This window comes from Bos indicus x Bos taurus, chromosome 15 (assembly GCF_003369695.1).
Source record: "Bos indicus x Bos taurus breed Angus x Brahman F1 hybrid chromosome 15, Bos_hybrid_MaternalHap_v2.0, whole genome shotgun sequence".
In the NCBI taxonomy this organism is placed as follows: domain Eukaryota; kingdom Metazoa; phylum Chordata; class Mammalia; order Artiodactyla; family Bovidae; genus Bos; species Bos indicus x Bos taurus.
In genome coordinates, this window is record NC_040090.1 from 68,976,852 (window position 1) to 68,999,407 (window position 22,556).

General features: G+C 49.7%; 1 protein-coding gene across 1 annotated transcript in view; it reads left to right on the forward strand.

Annotated features, from left to right (window-relative positions):
• Window positions 1-528: 528 nt before the first annotated feature.
• The window catches only part of ENDOD1 (endonuclease domain containing 1), a 35,220-nt gene continuing 13,192 nt past the window's right edge, over window positions 529-22,556 (forward strand). Inside the window, exon 1 of the mRNA XM_027563878.1 lies at window positions 529-939. Within this exon, the coding sequence (XP_027419679.1) occupies window positions 640-939 (300 nt within the window). The 5' untranslated portion in view covers window positions 529-639. The remainder of the gene's footprint in view (window positions 940-22,556) is intronic.

The window sequence follows — 22,556 nt, forward strand, 5'->3', positions numbered from 1 at the left end:
GGTTAGGAATTTCCTACAACAGGATTCCTTAACTTGGGTATCCCCGCTTCTGACCTGCTAAAACTTCATCTCTGAGTTATGTCCATGTGCGGGCGGATGGGAAGACTTCCACTGGGAAGGCGGGAGACTGATTTGCATCGGATTTCACCGGGGGGCTCTCTGCCCATTCGCCCCAAAGAGCCACAGTTGCTGAGGGCATCTCACGCCGCCTCTTGGCATCCTTGAGGATCCCTGGGGCGCGCTGTCTCTGGAGGCTTCTAGGCTCGCGCCCCGGGGACGGTCCCCGCTTCCCCGGATGAAGCCGACCTGGTTCAGCCCTTTCCGCCGGGGCAGCGCGCGTCCCGGAGCCTGTGAACTCGGACGGCAGAGTCCAGGCGGTGCCAGGTGCGGGGCGGCCCCGGGGGGACAGGGCTGGCATCCCCGCACCCGCGCGCCCAGCCCGAGGCGAGCGGGAGCCGGCGTCTTCGGAGAGGCGGGCACGAGGGGGGCGCGGCCTCGGGAAGCGGGCCCGCCCCCGCCGCCGGGGCCGCCCACCCCGGTCGGCCGAGCTCGCCCCACCCGCGCCGCGCCCGGCTTCCGACTTCCCGGCTGCGAAGCTGTGCGGCCTCGCGCTCCGCCCGCCCGGCCCGCAGACGCGCCATGGGCCCCGAGCGCTGCCTGGCGCTGGGCGGCCTCCTCGCCCTGGCCGGGCTGCTGGAGGGCCGGCTGGTGCGCCAGGAGGAGGCCGGCTTCGGCGAGTGCGACCGCTTCTTCTACGCAGGGACCCCGCCTGCGGGGCCGGCGGCCGCTGCCCACGTGAGGATCTGTCAGCGTTCCGAGGGCGCCGAGCGCTTCGCCACCCTGTACAGCACCCAGCACCGCATCCCGGTGTACTCGGCGTTCCGCGCCGCGCGCCCGGCGCCCCTGGGCGCGGAGCCGCGCGGGCTGGTGGAGCCGCAGGTAAGCCAGGCGCTTCCCGAGCCGGGTCGCCGGACTGGCCTCGCAGGGTGCTTGGCAGCTCTCGCGAGCGGTCGGGGGCGTGGGGGGAACGGCGGCCCCGGGCTTCGATACCGGGATCTGGAGACCCGGGTTTCCGACCTTCCCCGCCGCGCCCCCGGAATTACAGCCTGCTTAGTCCCCTGTCAACACCGCGGGCCGGAGCTCGGCCATCTGCGAGCCTGAGATGAAGCTACAAGGGTCTGAGGTTCCCAGTAGGCAGTGGTTCTACAGCGTAGACATCTGCAGTGTCTCATTCATTTCCTGAACTGTGAGGAGCATGAGACGGTGACCCAGGAGATCAGTCGGATCTGCAGGACGCGGGGGCTGGGAGCTCACAAGTTGTTGCCACGATTCTGCGGGATGGGTGGGTAGATGAAGGCTCAGAGAGGCCGCCAAACTGGCGGAAAGATGGGGTCCGTCTTCCTTCTAGGGAAAAGCTTTTCTTCTGCAGAAGCCACCTGAGCCGGAAAAGCCTTCCGTTCTGCACAAGACATTGAGTAAATCCCATCTGAAGTTGTGTTGGCTTGTGCCATGCGCTCAGTCCTGTCCGACCTGCCAGGCTCCTCTGTCCATGAAATTTTCCCAGGCAAGAATACTGGAGTGGGTTGTCATTTCCTTCGCCAGGGGATCTTCCCGACCCAGGGATGGAACCCGCGTCACCTGTGCCGCCTGCAATGCAGGCGGATTCTTCACCCTCTGAGCTTAGGACAGTGAAATAAAGATACAGATGTTTTAGAAATGGGATGTGATAGTTACAAGTAGTAGGCAACCATTGACTGCCTCCAGCTAATGGGAGGGACAAACCAGTTTTTCCTGACTCTTTTTATTTATATCTACTGATATATTATCAGACTGCTTGGAAAATCAGGTGGTCTCTCAGGGGGTTTGGGTTCTGTCTGATGAGAGTGACCCAACATTCTGAGAGGTCCCCAGAGGTCCTGCTGAACCTGCCTTAACACATTCTGCCCTAGTCAGCTCAGCCAGCCTCTGTCTAGAAGTCCGGGTCAGGCTCCCCTGCCCAGCAACCAAGGGCACTTCATCCATGGAGGGAGGGGGTAGCTGAACACGCGGCCCACCCTTTTTTTTTTTTTCTTTTAAAGAAATGGCTGACCTTGATCTTTTTCTTTTTTCCAATGTTTTCATTGAAGTACAGTTGATTTACATCAGCCTACCCCTTCTTGATGGCCACAGCTGCCCAGGACCACACCATGAGCAGGGGACTGGCTTTCTGTTGTTTTATTCAGAGCCCTGGGTTGTAATTTCTATCATCTCACTCAGCTATTTCTAGCTCTAAGACCTTGACCAGATCTCAGGCCATCTGCACCTCTGTCCTCTTTACATTCTCCACATCCAGCTGATGAACTCAGGCTTGTGAAAAAGCCTTGGTAAATTAGATACTCTAAGGCATACACTGGGGCTTCCCTGATGGCTCAGATGGTAAAGAATCTGCCTGCAAGGCAGGAGACCTGGGTTCAATCCCTGGGTCGGGAAGATCCCCTGGAGAAGGGAATAGCTACCCATTGCAATATTCTTGCCTGGAGAATTCCATGCACAGAGGAGCCTGGCAGGCTCCAGTCCATGGGTCACAAAGAGTCAGACACGATTGAGTGACTAACACTATCACTCTTCAAGGCATACCTTAATCCAAAGTTAGTTTGCCCCCATCTTCACCCCTAGAGCTCTCTGAAGATCCCCCAACTCCCCATTATGCTTCTGATGGCAGGCCTGTGAAGAAAATAGATGACCTGGTCCTGTCTCCCTAAGGATCTTATGGATGGCTTGGGGAGCCAGAACATACATGCGAGGAAGGTACCAGGATGCATGCTGAACAAATTTCAGTTAAACCCAGAACTCTCACATTTAGTAGTCACCCACTGTGTGCCAGGGGAACAGAGTGAGACTCCAAGATTCAAAGGCTTCCTGGGTGGGAGAGGTGGCTTTGCTTCTCATTAGAGCCTCAGTTTAAGCCTCAGTTCTCCCACTGGCTCACTGTAAACTTGGGCAGGTTGACTTAGAGGTAATAACAGGGTGATTCTGAGAATTAAATGAGTTACTCTGTACAAGGTTCTCTGAGGAGTGCCTGATACATCAGCCCTAGCTGTTATTATAAGATAAGCCAAACACCCTCTGTTTAAAAAAGTACGCAAAGTCCTATTAGATTTAATCTGTCTTGGAGGTGAGAGGAGAGAGCCTTTGGGTCAGGGTGACATTTGCGCTGTGCCCAAAAGGATGTTCGGAAGGGAGACAGTGATGAGGACATTCCCAGCAGAGGGAATATGCTTAGTGGGAAGTTTGTGGCTGATTCAGGGATTCGTGTGGAGGGAGTGGTCGGAGCAGCTGAACCAGTACCAGGGGGCAGATGACGGTCAACTTGTGCTCAGACTGAAGGGGAGTGGTGGAAGGGAGGGGTTGGGAATGGAGTGATCAAGGAAGTTTGAGGGGTGGGGGGCATTTAGGCACTAATTGAAGGAGCCCAAAGGAGCATGACTCATTCAGGAGAGAAGAGATGGACAGGATTTTCAGGGAGGCAGTGGAGACTCTGGGCCCTGGGTAGTGAGGAATAGGTCTGGGGGATAAAATAGGATGGGGAAAGAGGAAGGAGCTGGTGGGGTGGGAGGTTTTTGTTGTTTAGTCATGAAGTCGTGTCCAACTCTTAGCAGCTCCGTGAACTGGAGCCCATTAGGCTCCTCTGTCCTTGGGATTTCGCAGGCAAGAATATTGGAGTGGGTTGCCATTCCCTTCTCCAGGGGAATCTGCCTGACTCAGGGATGGAACTCACATCTCTTGCATTGGCAGGCAGATTCTTTACCTGCAGAGCCATCGGGGAAGCCCAGGGTTGGGGAGGGGGCAGCTTGAGAGGTAGGAGGTGCAGCAGTTCAGAAAAGCCCAGGAGGCCAGTGTCCCCTCCTGGGGAGGTGGAAGTGGTCTGGTGGCTGATCCAGCCAAAAGGATGCTTTCATCTACAAGGCGGGCTTGTGCTGCCCGTCCCTTCCCAACGGTGTCTGGCCAAGTCAGCCAGCAGCCAGCGGGTATTAAGTAGAAGGCAAGGAAGGCGAGAGGGGGGAGAAGCTGCCAGATCACAAGGCTGGCGGGCCCTGAAGCTCACTGCAGCAAACCTGCCTCCCCGCCAGCGTGCCTGCTGCAGAAAGATGCTCAGGGTTCAACGTGGACTTCGGCCGCTTCCAAGCCCTCTGTAACGCTGAGTCACCTAGTGCCCATGTCACTTTTTTGTGAGGTCAGCATTACCAACAGGCCCAGGAGACAGAAGAGGAAGAGGCAGGGACCAAAGGAACTGGGTGTTTGCCTTCGGTGGTGAGTCAAGAGGGCTGTTCTGACCCTGGGGCTCCCGGAGTTCAAGGCAGCAGTTCTCAAAGCTGTCCTGCAGTCTCCCTTTGGGAAAAGAAAAGAAAACCTCCTAAATCCAAGGTGATGGAAATTCAGTCACCTGTGTACTTAGAACCTTTAGGGTGTTGGCTGCCCATTGCCTCCAGGACAAAGTTCATGCTGCAGAATGCAGGTTACAAGGCCCGCATTCCCCAGGTTCCTGTCTGCAGCTCCAGCCTGTCTCCCACCCCTCCCCACTCCTGTGGACTGTTCTAGCATTATCCAGCTGCCTGGAGGACCTCCCCTACACCATTCTGTTGGTCACGGTTGTTCCTTTGCTCACGCTCAGTCCTTTTGCCCTGAACACCCGTCCTATACTGCCCCCATCTCGCCCTCCACTGCTTCCCCTACTCCATCCTTTAACACTATCGAGTGTCATCTCCTCCAGAAAGAACAGCCCACCTGAGTGAGGGCCACCTCCTGAGTTAGACCACCCTGCAGCATTCCCTATAATTTCTCTATTTTTGTACTTACCACATTGTTTTATAAAGGGCTTCCTAGGTGGCTCGGGCTTCCTTTGTGGCTCAACTGGTAAAGAATCACCTGCAATGCAGGAGACCTGGGCTTGATCTCTGGGTTGGGAAGATCCCCTGGAGAAGGGAAAGGCTATCCACTCCAGTATTCTGGCCTGGAGAATTCCAGGGACTTTATAGTCCATGGGGTCTCAAAGAGTAGGACATGACTGAGGGACTTTCACTTTCCCTGGTGGCTCGGTGGGAAAGAATTCACCTGCTAATGTAGGAGACACAGGTTCGATCCCTGGGTTGAGAAGATCCCCTGGAGAAGGAAATGACAACCCACTCAGTATTCTTGCCTAGAGAATCCCATGGACAGAGGAGCCTGAGGGGCTACAGTCCTTAGGGTTGCAAAGAGTTGGACATGGCTGAGCGTGCGTGTGTGCACACACACGCACATACACATGCTTTATAACTACCTGCTCATGAGTTTGTCTCTCCAGTGTGAGCTTTTGAGAGCTGAGGGCCGCATTTTACTCATACTTGCATTTCTAATGCCTAGGACATTAGAAAGCACTCAGTAAGTTCTGGATGAAATCATGTGATGTTCGGGGGTTCAGTCAAGCAGCAGGAGGTGAGATATCCTGCTGAGCTTTTTTGGTGGAGAGCTGCCTGCTTTAGAAGCTTGCCTCCCAGCTGGCCAGCCGCCACTGTTCCAAGCATATTCCATACGCAGAGCTGGAACCTTCCTCTAAATCCACCCCACCAGTTCTAGCTCTGGTGTTTGGAACTACCTCAAATGATTTAGCTCTCTTTAGCATCATGTAACTGGCGAAGGAAATGACAACCCACTCCAGTATTCTTGCCTGGGATAAGAGGAGCCTGGCGGACTACAGTTGACGGGGTCCCAGTGACTGGGACAAGATTTAGCGACTAAATCACCACGACCACTGGTGTCATATAACAGGGCCCCACATTTGAGGGGCCTTCTGAGGGACATAATGAGAACTTCAAAAGGAAGCAGAGACGACATAGGGGTGTTGCGGGTATTATGTGAAATATGGTCACCTTTAAATTGAGAATGGGGAGAAGGCAAGAAAGAGATGGGATAGCGTGTGTGCCTATTAGCAGGATGGAAATGATCTGAAGGGTTTGCAGTCAGAACTGAGGACTGGGTTCCGGTTTAGTACAGGGAGCCTCGACCTTTTAGCCGCTCTACTTATTTCCATTTAATGGAAGAATTTTTGTATAACGTACTAGTGATGTCTTTGCAAAGGATCTTGTCAATTTACACTAGAAGCCAACGTATAAGATCCTGTCATTTTCTTTTTAAAACATTATTTTTTGGACATGCGACATGTGGGATCTTAGTTCCCTGACCAGGGATCGAACCCATGAACCACTGGACCATCAGGGAAGTCCCCAAGCCCTTGTCATTTTACAAATGTGACTGTTGGAAGGAATTGGCTTTATAGTCTGCCTAAACTTATTTAGTCTTACAAAAATACTGTGAGGTAGATATTATTCTCTTCATTGTAGATATGAAGCACTGGCTCAGAGGGGTTAATTAATTGTTGTGCCCAAGGTCACATAGCTTGGATTTGAACTCATGACTAGTTGCTCCTAGTCCGGAGCTCTTTTGTTTTACTATGGAGATTTTTGACCTCCCGTGGTTTCCACTGCTTTAGTGGTCATAGGACTTTAATTCTCATCTTTCATGAAAAGTGGAAGTGTGGTTGCTCAGTTGTGTCTGACTCTTGCGACTCCGTGGACTGTAACCCGCCAGGCCCCTCTGTCCGTGGGATTGTCCAGGCAAGAATACTGGAGTGGGTAGCCATCCCTTCTCCAGGGGATCTTCCTGGTGCAGGGATTGAACCTGGGTCTCCTGCATTGCAGGCAGATTCTTTATTGTCTTGAGCTGCCAGTACCTCTTTCACATGGGAATCTTAATTTCTACCCCATTTCTCTTTCCCCACTGTCACAGAACAAGTGGGAGCACATATCTGGCCATGTGAATGTTGTTTAGGTGTCAGTGACTCCAGAGTAAAGCAGATATTTTGGTCAGTGGCAAAAGTATTTTCCTAAAGGGCCCAGTGAAGTCATGTTTCAGATCTTGGTAAATGTACGTGAACAGTCGTCACAGCTAGAACCTCAGTTAAGTCTTTAATCTTTCACTTCCATCAGTACCTTTTTGCTGGTATCTTCTGAAGCTGTTAGATGCACTGTTTCATTCATTCTAACACCAGCCCTCTTTTTATTGTGTCAGAGAACAGATACAAAGAAGAAGATACAAAGATATCATGCACTGACATCTCTGGGTAAGGGGCTCAGCAAACGGGACATTGCTGATTCTTTCTTCCTCCTTACGAAACCTGACTTTGGATCCTTGCTCTGCCATTTACAAGCTGTGTAATCAAATTCTTCCAGTCCTATTTTTCTGATCTGTCCATTAAAGATAATAACAATGTTGACTTCATAAAGTAGTTGTGACAAACAAGATAACACATATAAGCATGTAGCATGGAACCTATAATATGGTGAGGTCTTAATAGTAATGTGTACACTATTAACGTCTTCCTCTAATAGGTGTTAGACTGACACGCACATGCACACGCACACGAATGGAATGCTGGAGTAACTCCTGCAACCCTGCATGTCTTTCCTAAAACATCTATCTGTGTATCTTCTCAAATGCTTGGTGTGTGTCCCACAGTCACATAATAGGCACTCAGAAGGTATCTGGTGAGAGACAGTGAATGGAAGATAGATGGATGGATGGATGGATATAGGTGATTGGAAAAACCAAAACAAAACAGAGGCCAGAGATACCTCCACCCTCCCTGTCCTGAGCAACCAGAAGATGTATTGTCATAAAGCAAACAGTGAGCAATTGCATTCCAGGCTCCTGTGCCGAGCCCGAGGAGTGCCGGGCAGCGCCTGACTCACAGGGCTGGTTCCACAGTCAGTTGCTCACAATTTCTTCTTAGCAGGTAGTAAAAACAGGAGTCACACATTCTCCCCTTTGCTGCCTTTTTCTCCTTTTCTGGCTTTTTCTTCATCTTTGAATCTAGTGTCTTCATCGGATTCGTGGTCACTCTCAGGAGCAAGTTAGGGTACTTGCCCTAAACTGGCAGAACACTTGAGTGACTGTTTGTCCTGGAATTGTCCAGTGTGATGGATATGTACACCATTCTTTCAGTCCAGACTTAAATTTGGGCAGTTTAGGGAAAGGAACTATCATTTATTAATCCCTTACTGTGTGCAAGGATCTTCACAAATTAGCTCATTCATAGAACAACTCTAGGTCTTATGATCCATGGTTTGTGGTTTAGGAAACTGACGTTCAGAAGCATTAAATAGCTTATCCAAGGTTAAATTTGCCAGCTGCTTATGCTGCCTCACTCCAAAGCTCTTAGCTCTCTTTTTGCTATGTCATGCTGCTTTCCAATGACAATGTCAGTATTTTCTCTCCAGATTCTCAACGGACAGATGTGTTATTTTCATTTTACTGAATTAATCCACTTCTTTGGGTGTTGTCTGGCTGGGCTTCTAACACACTGTTCTGGAAATCTCAGTTACAATTCATGGTCATTGAATGGAGCTTGCCTTGAGGAATAAAGATTTTGTTTGTTGGGTTTCAAATTCCTCTTCCTTTCAAACTGACAACTCTACAAGTGGAAATATGAGAAGATAAATACTCCCACTTGCCAGTAGTATTCATTGCCAGGGATCTGGTCTTGCTCCCAGAATTCCTGTTTGGTCAACAGTGTCTTTTCCTTCAAGTTGCATATCATATCTTCTGAGTGGTCCCGTAGCCTGTTGGTTCCATAGAACCTGACACATATGAAGCAGTAATTCATTGCCTACTGACATAGCTATTTGGCCATTGAAAAGAAGGAGACATAAGAAAGAAACCAACTCTTCGAGTGAACCCAAAATAGAAGCACCATTTAGTATTCCAGTCATGCTTTTATTGACCCAGTGCCTGACAGACGTGTGGCTCATTCAAAGGAGGTCAAATGAGGGCATTTTATATTTTTAATCAAAATTGAAAAATGAGTACTTCTCCTCTTTCAGAGTAAATAGATGACTGAACTAGGGCTTGAAGACATAAATTGCATGTTCCAGTTGACTTGCACCTTCATTTTAGGGGTGATTGAATTGACCGGGAGGCATGATGGAATAGGGACCATGTGAGGAAATGGCCACTATTTATGCATCTGAAAGACTCGGCATCCACCACAGTCTCAGAACACTCAGGAAGCACAGAGAAAGGAAAACTCGTCTTATGAACCATAGAAAGATCTTTTCTCATTATTGAGTATTTCTGTTGTATCTGAAACCATGGAGCCGTGATGACCTCGGATGCCTCCTTCACGGCCAGGTGGGACCATTTGGGATGGTTGATGGTCTTGCTTCTGCGCCTCACTAGACAGACTTCACCCTTCTAAGTCCTACCATCTGTACCCCGAGGTTCAAGCTGCCACATCTTCATCCAGGTCTCTGTAAAACAGCTTCCCAACTGGCTGACCCATCCCGCCTGGGTCTCCTTTAGCCTTCCTCCATCTGGAAGTCAAAGTCTTTCAAAACATTCATCCTATCTCCATTGACCTCACTGGAAACCTTTCAAGGTTTCCCCATTTCTCTTCAGATACAGTCCTTATCGGGGTCTCCAGAGTCCTGTGTGGTCGGCCTCCCAGTCCCCTCCCAGCCCCCTCCCAGCCTTATCTGCTGTCACACGTTGCCAGGCCTTAACCTCTGTCTGCTTTGGCTTCTTCCTGTTTTGTTTTTGTTGTTTTTAATTTCTGTCTTCTCTTGCATCATAGGGTCTTTGTACCTACTGGACATTTTTGTCTTCCATGACGTTCCCAACTATGTCAGCCGCCAATGAGATGCTAGTCACTCAGTCGTGTCCAATTCTTTGTGACCACGTGGACTGTAGCCCGCCAGGCTCCTCTGTCCATGGGATTCTCCAGGCAAGAATACTGGAGTGGGTTGCCATTTCCTTCTCCAGGGGAATCTTCCCAACCCAGGGATCGAACCCAGATCTGCATTGCAGGCAGATTCTTTACCATCTGAGCCACCAGCGAAGCTGTCAGCTGTCAATAATACTCTCTAAAGGCACCAAACACAGCTTTCTTTGCTAGCGTGGCAAAAATGTACATTTATTTGTATGACTGGGTGCCCCTGACTAGACTCTGAGTTCCATGCGTGCAGGATATGGGCCTGTTGCACTCACCATCCTAACACAGAGGCTGGTAATCTTTAATGTAAAGGGCCACAGAGTAAATAGTTTAGACTTTGGGGCCATTTGGTCTCTATTGCAACTATTCAACTCGGCTTTTCTAGCACAAAGCAGCCACAGACAATGCATAAATGAGTAAGCGTGGCTATGTTCCAAGAAAATTTTATTTATGAAACAGGTGGTGGACTGGATTTGGTGCACAGGCTGTGGCTGGCCAACTCCTGGTCTAGCACGATGCCAGCCCCAAGTATGTGCTTATTAGTCAATGTTGGTGAATATTGAGCACTCAGCAGGTATGGATTGAGCGTTGGCAGTGAAATCTGAAAACTGTGCAGTCTTCTTCCTCTTAGGGCATGGCAGCCCCAGATTGAGACCTACAGTCAATTTCCAGGAACTTTTTTAATGTGTTGGTGGTGGTTCTTTATATTTAGGCCTTTTTAGGCCTGAGTGACTTCACTTTCACTTTTCACTTTCATGCATTGGAGAAGGAAATGGCAACCCACTCCAGTGTTCTTGCCTGGAGAATCCCAGGGACGGGGGAGCCTGGTGGGCTGCCGTCTATGGGGTCGCACAGAGTTGGACACGACTGAAGCGACTTAGCAGCAGCAGCAGCAGCAGGATGATAAAAATAATCATGTGCTTATGGTTAAAAAAAAAAAAATTTCTGAGCATTTTGGAAGTATATAAAGAAAAAGACCCTGCTTCTAACAGATAGCCAGTCTTCACAGTTTGTGTGTATGGGTGTGTGTATGAGTGTGTGTGTAACATTCCAGAAATTTCCATCACATACAGAGAGACTGTGCAGTCTCACATCCTTTCTTCTGGTCAAGCATTAGCATCCATCCACAGAATCCATGTGGATTCTGTGAAGCCACGTCTAACCAGTCTCTCAAACAATCAGCACCCTCATGGAGTGGGAGAGGAAAGGGATTTTTGATGAGCAGATGTGCACAGAAGCATAAACAGTTTGTCTCATGAAGCATTTGCACATAATAAATATTTAGAAGGCCTGGGGACTCGAAATGCAAAGTCTATTTCATCGCCTTCTTCTTTCACAACTTTAAAGTCATGTATAACTGACAGGTGGCCTGAAATACCTTCTTTGCCCTTCTGAGTAGAGGAAGTGTTATCCTCTACATTAAGAAGAGAGTGGGCCTGGGGCGACCCTGGGCTGCCTGAAGTCACAAGCTCTAAGTGACAGAGCTAAAGGGATCTCGTTTCCAACCTGGTGTTCTGTCACTGCTGCCGAACAGTCTCACCTTTAGAGGAGCTTGAAGAAAAGCACATTCACAAAAGCTTGGAAAGAAAAGAAAGTGAAGTCGCTCAGTCGTGTCGGACTCTTTGCAACCCCATGGACTGTAGCCCACCAGGCTCTTCCATCCATGGAATTTTCTAGGCAAGAGTACTGGAGTGGGTTGCCATTTCCTTCTCCAGGGCATCTTCCCAACCCAGGGATTGAACCCAGGTCTCGCACATTGTGGGCAGACGCTTTACTGTCTGAGCCACCAGTTCAGTTCAGTTCAGTTCAGTTGCTCAGTCATGTCCGACTCTTTGAGACCCCATGAATTGCAGCACGCCAGGCCTCCCTGTCCATCACCAACTCCCGGAGTTCACCCAGACTCACGTCCATCAAGTCAGTGATGCCATCCAGCCATCTCATCCTCTGTCGGCCCCTTCTCCTTCTGCCCCCAATCCCTCCAAGCATCAGAGTCTTTTCCAATGAGTCAACTCTTTGCATGAGATGGCCAAAGTACTGGAGTTTCAGCTTTAGCATCATTCCTTCCAAAGAAATCCCAGGGCTGATCTCCTTCAGAGTGGACTGGTTGGATCTCCTTGCAGTCCAAGGGACTCTCAAGAGTCTTCTCCAACATCACAGTTCAAAATCATCAATTCTTTGGCGCTCAGCCTTCTTCACAGTCCAACTCTCACATCCATACATGACCACAGGAAAAACCATAGCCTTGACTAGCCGGACCTTTGTTGGCAAAGTAATGTCTCTGCTTTTGAATATGCTATCTAGGTTGGACATAACTTTCCTTCCAAGGAGTAAGCGTCTTTTAATTTCATGGCTGCAATCACCATCTGCAGTGATTTTGGAGCCCCCAAAAATAAAGTCTGACACTGTTTCCACTGTTTCCCCATCTATTGCCCATGAAGTGATGGGACCGGATGCCCACAAAAGCCTGGAGGAGAGGTCAAAGAAAGGGAAATGATTTTGCCCGGGGGCAGACTTACTAGCCTCAGAGGCTGTTGGTGACACAACATGGAGAAGCAGATGCTGTCTTTTGTGCTAAAGACAAGAGGCCTTAAGCTTCAACAGGTTGAGGAGGATTGAGTAAGTGTTAGTGTTAGTTGCCCAGTGGTGCCCGATTCTTTGCGACCCCGTGGACTGCAGCCCACCAGGCTCTTCTGTCCATGAGATTTTCCAGGCAATGGTACTGGAGTGGGTTGACATTTCCTTCTCCATGAGGAGGATTGAGGTCAGATGCAAATAAATCATTTCTTGATATAGGACCTAGAGCCGGACATCCTGGAATGCAAAGCGAAGTGGGCCTTAGGAAGCATCTGTATGAACAAAGCTAGTGGAGGTGATGGAATTCCAGTTGAGCTATTTCAAATCCTAAAAGATGATACTGTGAAGGTGCTGTACTTAATATGCCAATAAATTTGGAAAACACAGCAGTGGCCACAGGACTGGAAAAGGTCATTTTTCATTCCAATCCCAAAGAAAGGCAATGCCAAAGAATGCTAAAACTACTGCACAATTGCACTCATCTCACATGCTAGTAAAGTAATGCTCAAAATTGTCCAAGCCAGGCTTCAGCAGTACATGAACTTCCAGATGTTCAAGCTGGTTTTAGAAAAGCCAGAGGAACCAGAGATCAAATTGCCAACATCTGTTGGATCATCAAAAAAGCAGAAGTTCCAGAAAAACATCTATTTCTGCTTTATTGACTATGCCAAAGCCTTTGACTGTGTGGATCAGAACAAACTGTGGAAAATTCTTAAAGAGATGGGAATACCAGACCACCTAACTTGCCTCCTGAGAAATCTGTATGCAGGTCAAGAAGCAACAGTTAGAACTGGACATGGAACAACACACTGGTTCCAAATCAGGAAAGGAGTATGTCAAGGCTGTGTATTGTCACCCTGCTTATTTAACTTATATGCAGAGTACATCATGAGAAATGCTGGACGGGAGGAAACACAAGCTGGAATCAAGATTTCTGGGAGAAATAGCAATAACCTCAAATATGCAGATGACACCACCTTCATGGCAGAAAGTGAAGAAGAACTAAAGAGCCTCTTGATGAAAGTGAAAGAGGAGAGTGAAAATGTTGGCTTAAAACTCAACATTCAGAAAACGAAGATCATGGCATCTGGTCCCATCACTTCATGGCAAATAGATGGGAAATAGTGGAAACAGTGAGAGGCTTTATTTTTGGGGGCTCCCAAATCACTGCAGATGGTGACTGCAGCCATGAAATTAAAAGATGCTTGCTCCTTGGAAAAAAAGCTATGACCAACCTAGACAGCACATTAAAAAGCAGAGACCTTACCTTGCCAACAAAGGTCTGTCTAGTCAAGGCTATGGTTTTTCCAGTGGTCATGTATGAAGGTGAAAGTTGGACCATAAAGAAAGCTGAGCACTGAAGAATTGATGCTTTTGAACTGTGGTGTTGGAGAAGACTCCTGAGAGTCCCTTGGACTACAAGGAGATCCAACCAGTCCATCCTAAAGGAAATCAGTCCTGAATATTCATTGGAAGGACTGATGCTGAAGCTGAAAGTCCAATACTTTGGCCACCTGATGTGAAGAACGGACTCATTTGAAAAGACCCTGATCCTGGAAAGACTGAGGGCAGGAGGATAAGGGGCAACAGAGGATGAGATGGTTGGATGGCATCACCAACTCAATGGATGTGAGTTTGAGTGAACTCTGGGAGTTGGTGATAGACAGGGAGGCCTGGCATCCTGCAGTCCATGGGATGGCAAAGAGTCGGACACAACTGAGTGACTGAACTGAACTGATGTGAGAGCAAAGGGCCCAAGAGCTATCAGGTCCCCCTCCCTCATGAACTTGAAGATAAAGATAGCACTTCGCCTGTTAGCTTTGGAGCAGGGCCATCTCATAGTTACAGTCTTGTGTGGAGACTGGCTGTGAGCCTTCCCCAGTTTTCAGATGAAGGTGACACGTTATTGAGTTGACAGTGGGACCTTGCAGGCTGCAATTCTGCACCCGGGGAGCTCATTGACCCGGCTTATCACTGCTCTTGCTTTTTTGCTCTCAATATTGGGTGGCCTTCTGCCCCTCCATTCCTGTCGCAGGCCAATCAGAGCCTGGGAGTTTCCTGTCACTCATTTACATAATAAATATGGTCACAGCCAATCACGGATGAAAGATTATCTTCAGTTTGTTTTCTGTGAATGATTTGGGGTGTATATGGACAATGGGGGAGACCTGGGTCAGAAAGATCCCCTGGAGAAGGAAATGACAACCCACTGCAGTACTCTTGCCTAGAAAATCCCATGGACGGAGGAACCTCGTAGGCTACAGTCCATGAGGTCACAAAGAATCAGACTCGACTGAGTGACTTCACTTTCACTTTCTTTCAGTGGCAGAAACAAGCTCACCCTGTTTATCTGTACCTTCATCTCTTCATTCCTGGGCAGCAGGGGGAGAATGTTAGCATCCTGAAGGAAGAGTCCCCAGACATCAGGCTGCTGATTGATTCCTCTAGTAGTGTCTTTATTATTGTTGGTCACAACCATTTATTGAGTTTTGGGGTCTAAGCCCAGAAATAGGAGTCCATGACACAGGCCTGGGACGAGACTTAGTCCCTGCCCTCAGATGTCTTTTCACCTAGTGAAGAAGGTGGATCAGAGACAAGAAATGCCCCACTGGAAGGGGCAAGGACTGGGCATATGGAGTCATTCAGAAGATGGGTTTTGTAGTGAGATGATTTGGGCTGAGTCCCAGCTCTGTCCCAGTGTCACCAACTCAATGGACATGAACTTTGGCAAAGTCCAGGAGATGGGGGAGGGGGACAGAGAGGACTGGCATGCTGCTGTCCAGGGGGTGGCAAAGAGTCGGACACAACTGAGCAACACAGCTTAACAACAACTGACTCTGTTAGTTACTGACCGGGTGACTGAATCTCACAGAGCCCAGGTCCCCATCTGTGGCCCAGAGCTCATAAATCACCCCTAACCTATGGATGAGGGCCTCCCTGGTAGCTCAGTCAGTCAAGATCTGCCTGCAGTGCAGGAGACCCGGGTTCAATCCCTGGATGGGGAAGATCCCCTGGAGAAGGAAATGGCAGCCCACTCCAGTGTTCTTGCCTGGAGAATCCCATGGACAACGGAGCCTGGCCGGTTATGAGGTCACAGAGTTGGACACGACTGAGCGACTAAGACTCCCACCCTGTGGATGAGTTAGGGAGGTTCAGGATGACTCTGCGTTGTGTCTGCATACTCAATACACATATGTTAAGCATGTGGGATGAATAAGAAACCTTTGCTTCCCAGACCATGCCTTCCTTGGAGATAACCAGGATGGGGGTTCCCATGTCCTTAGGTCTGACCCTGAGGTCAGACATTTCAGTAATACGTCTCCATGCTCCTGCTGAAATGCCCTTTCTCCCTCTGCCCTGCTTCATTGCCGCCTTGCCCAAGACTGGTCTCAGCTTTTCCTCTGGGTTCAGCTTCTCCTGCTCTGTCCTCTGTGTTCCTCTGCCCATTGATGCTCTCCTCTGTTGAAGAATTTAGTAGGAGTGCCTTCTCTCAGTCCCACAGGTGCCCCTCTTATCCATTCCCAGACTTCTGCAACCAAGGCATGTCTCTTCCTTTGTGCCCAAGACTTAATCCAGGTATCTAGAAAGTTCCTGGTCTGCAAGGTCCCTGCCTTGATTCTCTTGGGTTCTCATAAGAGTAGGATTCCCGAGGTTTCAGGCTTGTTGGTGCATGAGTCATAAACTTACCCAAGCTTATTCAAGGGAAGGCCAGAACTGTCGTTAGAAATCACTGGTAAATTCACAGGCATAGGAACAGAGGTGCACACAGGCCTCAAAGGATCCAGAACCGGAAAACTTCTGGAAAGTCAGTGGTCCCACAGAGCCTTCAGGATCTCTCTCCCACCCTCCTCTGGCTTTTCTCTCTTGACCAGCTCTTCCATTTTCCTGTGGGTCAGCCTGGCCTTCCTGAAGGCCATCTAGCAACCTCCCCACCCTGACAATGTCGGGCTCTGAGCTACTTGGATCGAGAATCCAAGAAAGCCATCTGGTAGGCTGCTGGTCAGATTGGCTGTCGTTTCGTTATGCCTGGTAAGGAGGTGGGTAGGAGAGGTCATGTGAGGAGAAATAAGTGCTAGGTTAAGTTAGACGTAAGAGTTGGGTGTGGTGCATTGGCTGACATGGTTGGCAGAGCTAGTGGTTGAGTGTAGGGTGGGCAGCCAGACTAGACTACTCGAGGGACCCTCATTGCTCAACACAGCCTGGCCTGTGTACCAACCATGTGTGTGATTAATGCTCCAGAAGACCTTGAGGTGGGTGTGATCCCCCAGGACTACATGAGTTGGGGTCTTGGGAAAGATATTACTGAGGCTGTATCAGCCAGGATCTGGGAAGGAAACAGACAGAACTTTCAAAGTAGTTTAAGAATTGAATGAAGAAACTGCAGAGAATTAAGGGAGTCAATAGGGTGGCTGGTGGTCCCTGGTGGCTCAGATGGTAAAGAATCTGCCTGCAATTCAGGAGACCTGGGTTCAATCCCTGAGTCAGGAAGATCCCCTGGAGAAGGCAATGGCTACACACTCCAGTATTTTTGCCTGGGAAATTCCCTGGACAGATGAGCCTGGAAGGCTACAGTCTGTGGATCACAGAGTAAGACACGACTGAGCAACTAAGCATGTACACATGCACACAAGGAAGTCATTAAGATATGATCAAGTACCCAGGGCCTGGTTATTGCAGGAAGCTTTCACCATCCCAGGCCTATGGGGCCTGCAGGGAGCCTGGTAAGAGCTGTGACTGCAGAGAAACTCAGCTCGAGTCAGAACTGCACCAGCCAGGTGGGGAGGTTGTTGTTCAGTCGCTCAGTCGTGTCCAGCTCCTTGCATCCCCATGGACTGCAGCAAGCCAGGCTTCTCTGTCCTTCAGTGTCTCCTGGAGTTTGGAGGGAGCAAGGGAATAAATCGTGTCTTCTCTCCTCCCATTGGCTGCTCCAGTCAGAAGCCAGAGGGCAGGAGAGCTCAGATGATGTGGTCCCTAGAAATCAAGTCCCTGGGACACAGAGCAGGGGATGGAAGAGAGTGGAGAATGGATCTGGGAGGCCAAAGAAGAGCACCCCACACAGGAGCTGTGAGGTTAGAGGCAGGCCTGGGCCCCCAGGTGGGACACAGGTAGCAGAGAGGAGTGGTGAAGGCACCCCAGCCAGTGCTGACATGGGCCGCAGCACAGAGGTAAGCAGGGCAGCATTTCCATCCTAACCATGTAACTGACTCAGCTAGGGGACCAGAGTGTACTTTTCTGGTTGATGTATGAGAAGATTTGGCAGGAGGCATTGGAGGGGGCGGGTGGTCATGACTGTGCCAGTTTGTCATTTAACCTGCAAGTTCAGGATGCTCTTGAAGATGTTAGAAAGAGTACTTAGACATGATCCAAAGAGTACAAATAGCAAAAAGAGGCTTCTCACTTCACACGTGAGTAAGGCGGGAAATCCATGTGTATCCGGTTTTGTGATCAGAACGTTAGCTGTTCTGATGAGTGGAGGATCCTGTAGTACTTTATTCTCTTTCTCGGCTTTACCATCCCAGCTCCTGCAATTTGAGGATGACACCTCTCACAGAGTATTAATAGGGTGTGAAAAAATCAAGCCCAGCTGGGCTACCACCAGAGCTGACCTCATCAGCAGTTTGTGCCTCAGGAGTTGTCCATAGACCCCCATCCCGGCATCAGCCTTACTGGAGGTGGTGGTTAAAAATGCAATCTTGAAACCACCAGAGGCCTTCTGAAAGCATCTCCAGTGTGGAGCACAGGAATCTGCATTTTTAACAAGATTAAGTTGCTTCTAATACAGGCTGAATTTTTGAGAAGTATTTATTTCAGGGAACATCACTGATTTCCTATAGAAGCTGCGTAGGGGGGGGCTTATTTCCACTGAAGACGAAACATGAATCTAAGAGTGATCTAGCGCAGGGGTTCTCCATTTAGAATCACCTGCTGCTGCTGCTGCTGGAGAACTTAAAAAAAAAAAAAATCCTGAACCGATCTCCAAGCACCACACTCCACTCAAGCTTTTTGAAGCTTCCAGGTGGCGCTAGTGGTAAAGAATCTGCTTGCCAATACCGGAGATGCGGTTCGATCTTGGGGTCAGGAAGATCCTCTGGAGACAGAGGTGGAAATGGCAACCCACTCCAGTCTTCTTGCCTGGGAAGTCCCATGGGCAGAGGAGCCTGGTGGGCTACAGTCCTTGGGGTTGAAAGGACTCGAACACAACTGAGTATACACACAGGTGATTCTAAGAACCTCTGATCTTGTCTGCACGCAGAAGGTGGAAAAAATTAGAAATGGGGATGTCTCAATTTAACTGACTTTTCTGAATTCTGTAGCACATAGTCAAGTGCTAAAAATAATTGCTCTGGAAAAGAAAGCAACAGTGGAGTGGAAAACTGGCTTCAGCGAGTAAGGAGGAATAGGACCAGGGGTGTTGTAATCTGAGAAGGTACCACAGGTCTAGAGAGGCCTTAAAGGCGCCGGGGGCTGTCTCAGGCTCCCCGGGAAGCGGTGGGAGACGTCCCACAGGAGTTTTCCTCAAGGTCTCCCTTGCCTGCACCCAATGCCAATTTAGGATTGTTTTTTTTTTTTTCTTTTTTCTTTTTCTTCCACTTTCTCTTTTTTTCTTCTGCTTTGTCTTTCCTTTAAAAAATTTTTTTTTAAATTTTTAATTGATTGATGATTACAATATTGGTTTGATCTCTGTCACACATCAACATGAATTCACCACCAGTGTACCTAGGTCCCCTCCCTCTTGAATCTCTCTTCCGACTTCCACCCTCTCCCGCCCCTCTAGATTATTACAGAGCCCCCCGTTTGAGTTCCCTGAGTCATACAGCAAATTCGGGATTGGATCATTTTTTTCACCCCGCCCCTTTCATTTGCATTTATCAGATTTTGAAGACAAAGGAAGGTCTCACATGCAAGGGCGCCATCCTTTCCTCCCCTCTCCTGTCCCACCGTCTTCTGACCTAGGAGGGGAGAACTCCTAGGTTGCCCGTGTCTTTGGGTCTGCACGGCTGCCCCAGTGCAGATGCGTGCCAGGCGCCTATGGTGTGCCAGTGCCGGGGCAGCTCCTCCCGAAGGCAGTGGGGAGTGTGGGCAGCCTGGAGGAAGGGTGACTCAGGGCAGGAAGGCTGTTCAGGAAAAGAAAAATCCTGCATTTCTCATCCCCTAAAAAAAAAAAAGGAAAAAGCATCCTTCTGATTCTTCTAAAGCTGTTTCTACTCCCAAGAGGATAAAGAAGATTTTTGATGCCAAGCAGGGAGGATTTCTTTCTTTTTTTTCCTCCAGTGGGTGGGTCAGAGCTGTTTATGCCTTTCCTGAGAGCTGAAAGGCCTTGCGGTTTATTCCTTCTCAAAAGTCCTTCCTCGCCTCTTGTGGCCCCACTGGCCTCCACTTCTTTTTTGAATCATGGCTTTTCTGAACCCCCAGCTGGGTGTTTTCCGTGGTGAGTCCTCAGATCTCGTTCATTCTGACGCTGGGAGTGTGCGGGGGGGCGGTCCGCAGCTTCAGCTCTGATAAGGTTATCTGATGTTCCGATGGTCAGCTGCAGTCTCAGTTTCTTGCGAGGGGGGCCCTCCCGCCCACCTGCTGATGGGCCGTGGGGTGACCGCGTTTCTTTAATAACCGTGTTTCCCGCTGTTCAACTCATCCATGGACCTAACTCTGGTTGAAAAACAAAACAACCCCCAGAGGAAACATCCTGTCCCCGTGGCCACAGTTCTATAGGAGTTGGCGAGGTTGCTTGCGACCATAGGGTCTGGTGTGAATCATTATCAGCGCCTGCTTATGGAGACAGACTGAGCGGAGGAAGGAGACTCCAGCCTTCCTAGGGCGAATCAGTGCGGAGCTCTAACACCCGTTTGATCATCCTTTTCCACGACAAGCTTTCCCAGGGAGAAATCCTGGAGCAGAGATAGAGGCCCGTCTGTTCTCCCTGGAGCCCCTCTTTCCTTGTCTGCAAGGACATCGTGTGTGCATCTGTGGCTCACACGGGAGATCATTCTTTCATCGTGTTGAAATTGTCTCCCTGGTATCCTGGGCTGACCCTTCCCCACTTTGTCCTTGGGGTTTGCCTGCCCAGCACCCGGTTCCCTTGTGTCCTGCACCCCTCAGCCCTGTCTGTACTCTGGTCAGCCCCCGTCAGCCGTGGGCCCACCTGCCCCCTCCCCGTGCCACTGCCCCATCTCGGAGCCCACCCTGCTCCTCTGCTCCTGCTCTGTGCGCTCCCAGTGGCGGTGCCCTGAGGCTTGCCTGGACTTCGCAGCCCAAGAGTCCTCTGGGACAGGAGCCCTGCTCAGGGACCCCCTGCCCCTCTAGCCCATCGATTTGTAATCATCCCCTGAGATGCTCCCCAATGCTGCATGTCTGGAGACCTAGGCTGTCCCACCTTCCCAGTGCCCCTTCTTCTTGGGGGTTTGTGGGGGGCTGGTGGAGCATCTTTGCTCACCTCTGTAGGCCCTGCTTCTCCTGCTGAGACCATGTTCCTCCCCTGCCTTTATGTAAAGTAAAGTCACTCAGTCGTGTCCGACTCCTTGTGACCCCGTGGACTGTGGCCCACCAGGCTCCTCTGTCCATGGGATTCTCCAGGCAAGAATACTGGAGTGGGTTGCCATTTCCTTCTCCAGGGGGTCTTCCAAACCCAGGGATCGAACCCAGGTCTCCTGCATTGTAGGCAGATACTTTACCCTCTGAGCCACTAGGGAAGACTGCTCAAATGCAGGTCTGTCTGCAGCCTCTTCTTGCTCAAACCCAGCCACGTCCACCACCTGTCTTCCTTCCTGAGCCCGCTGGGGAAATTGCCCTCTGAATCCTCATGAATAACTCTCTCATCATCACAGCCCTCAGCCCTTGTCTCCATCCTTCCTTTTCCTTTCTGTGCAGGTGTCGTGCACTGCTGATCCTCCTCTAGCCAAAGCTCTGTCCTCCCTTGACTTCGACATGATACTGGATGATTGATTCTCCCACGGCTCCATCAGTTTCCAGTTGCCCCTCCTGCCCACCCTCCACTCCATCCTCTAGTGCCTCCTTCCTCACTGCCCTCACCTAGAGGCTGGGCTGCTGCTGTGGTGGGGCTAGGACCTTTTGAATCTGAGAACGCCGGGCACGGCCTTGGCCATGCCACTGACAAATTGAGTGGCCTCATACCTGCCCCTTACCCAAGTTTTAGTTTTTCTGTGTGTAAAGTGGACATGATGATACTAGTTACCTGGTGGGGTTCTGTGGAGAGTCAATGGGTTGATGACTCGTTTGAAAAGACCCTGATGCTGGGAGGGATTGAGGGCAGGAGGAGAAGGGGACGACAGAGGATGAGATGGTTGGATGGCATCACCGACTCAGTGGACATAGGTTTGGGTGGACTCTGGGAGTTGGTGATGGACAGAGAGGCCTGGCTTGCTGCGATTCATGGGGTTGCAAAGAGTCAGACACGGCTGAGTGACTGAACTGAACTGAATGCGTTGCTGCACTGCAGTGTTTTCTAAATAATAGTCATTTGCACCCCTGCTTCACCAGAGTCCCGCTTGTACTGCTATTTTCTTGAGATTTGGTCTTTACATTGACTTTTAATCAAGTCATTGGAAAACAAATTTAGTCTTATCCTAAATAATCATATCCTTGAAATTGTGTGTAGTAATTATTGGTTATATCTTCCCAGGAGAAATTAAACATGAATGCATAGCTATTAAAATAGAAGCATCCATTGGTTCACTTCTCGCTGTCCACAAGAAACCACAGAGTTACAGGCACTGTCCTGCGAATCTTACATGAGTCATGCCCCAGTGCCCCGACCCTAGGATGCGTGTGCACCAGGATGAGCCTTTATCTCTCTGTGGCCAACCTTGCTTTCATGCCCAAGCTCCAGTCCTGTATCTCCAGCTGCTATAAAATGTTTCTGCCTGTCAGCTTGGTCCCTTTTAGAGGTCGGCCTGTTCACTTTCCCTCCATTGCCCTTTGTTTTTGGGTGACCTGGGCTCCAGAGTTGGACATCATCTTTCACCTTCTGGGGACCCTTCCGGGTCCACCTCCACATCTTGGGGCACCTTCTTTCCGTAGTTACGCACATGTCCTTTCCTTTCCATTCCCTCAGCTACCTCACGGTCTTTCCTGCCCAGTGTGGGTAGGTGTACATTTCCTGGAATTACACATTCCTAAGGAAGCAACAGTTAGAACTGGACATGGAACAACAGACTGGTTCCAAATAGGAAAAGGAGTACGTCAA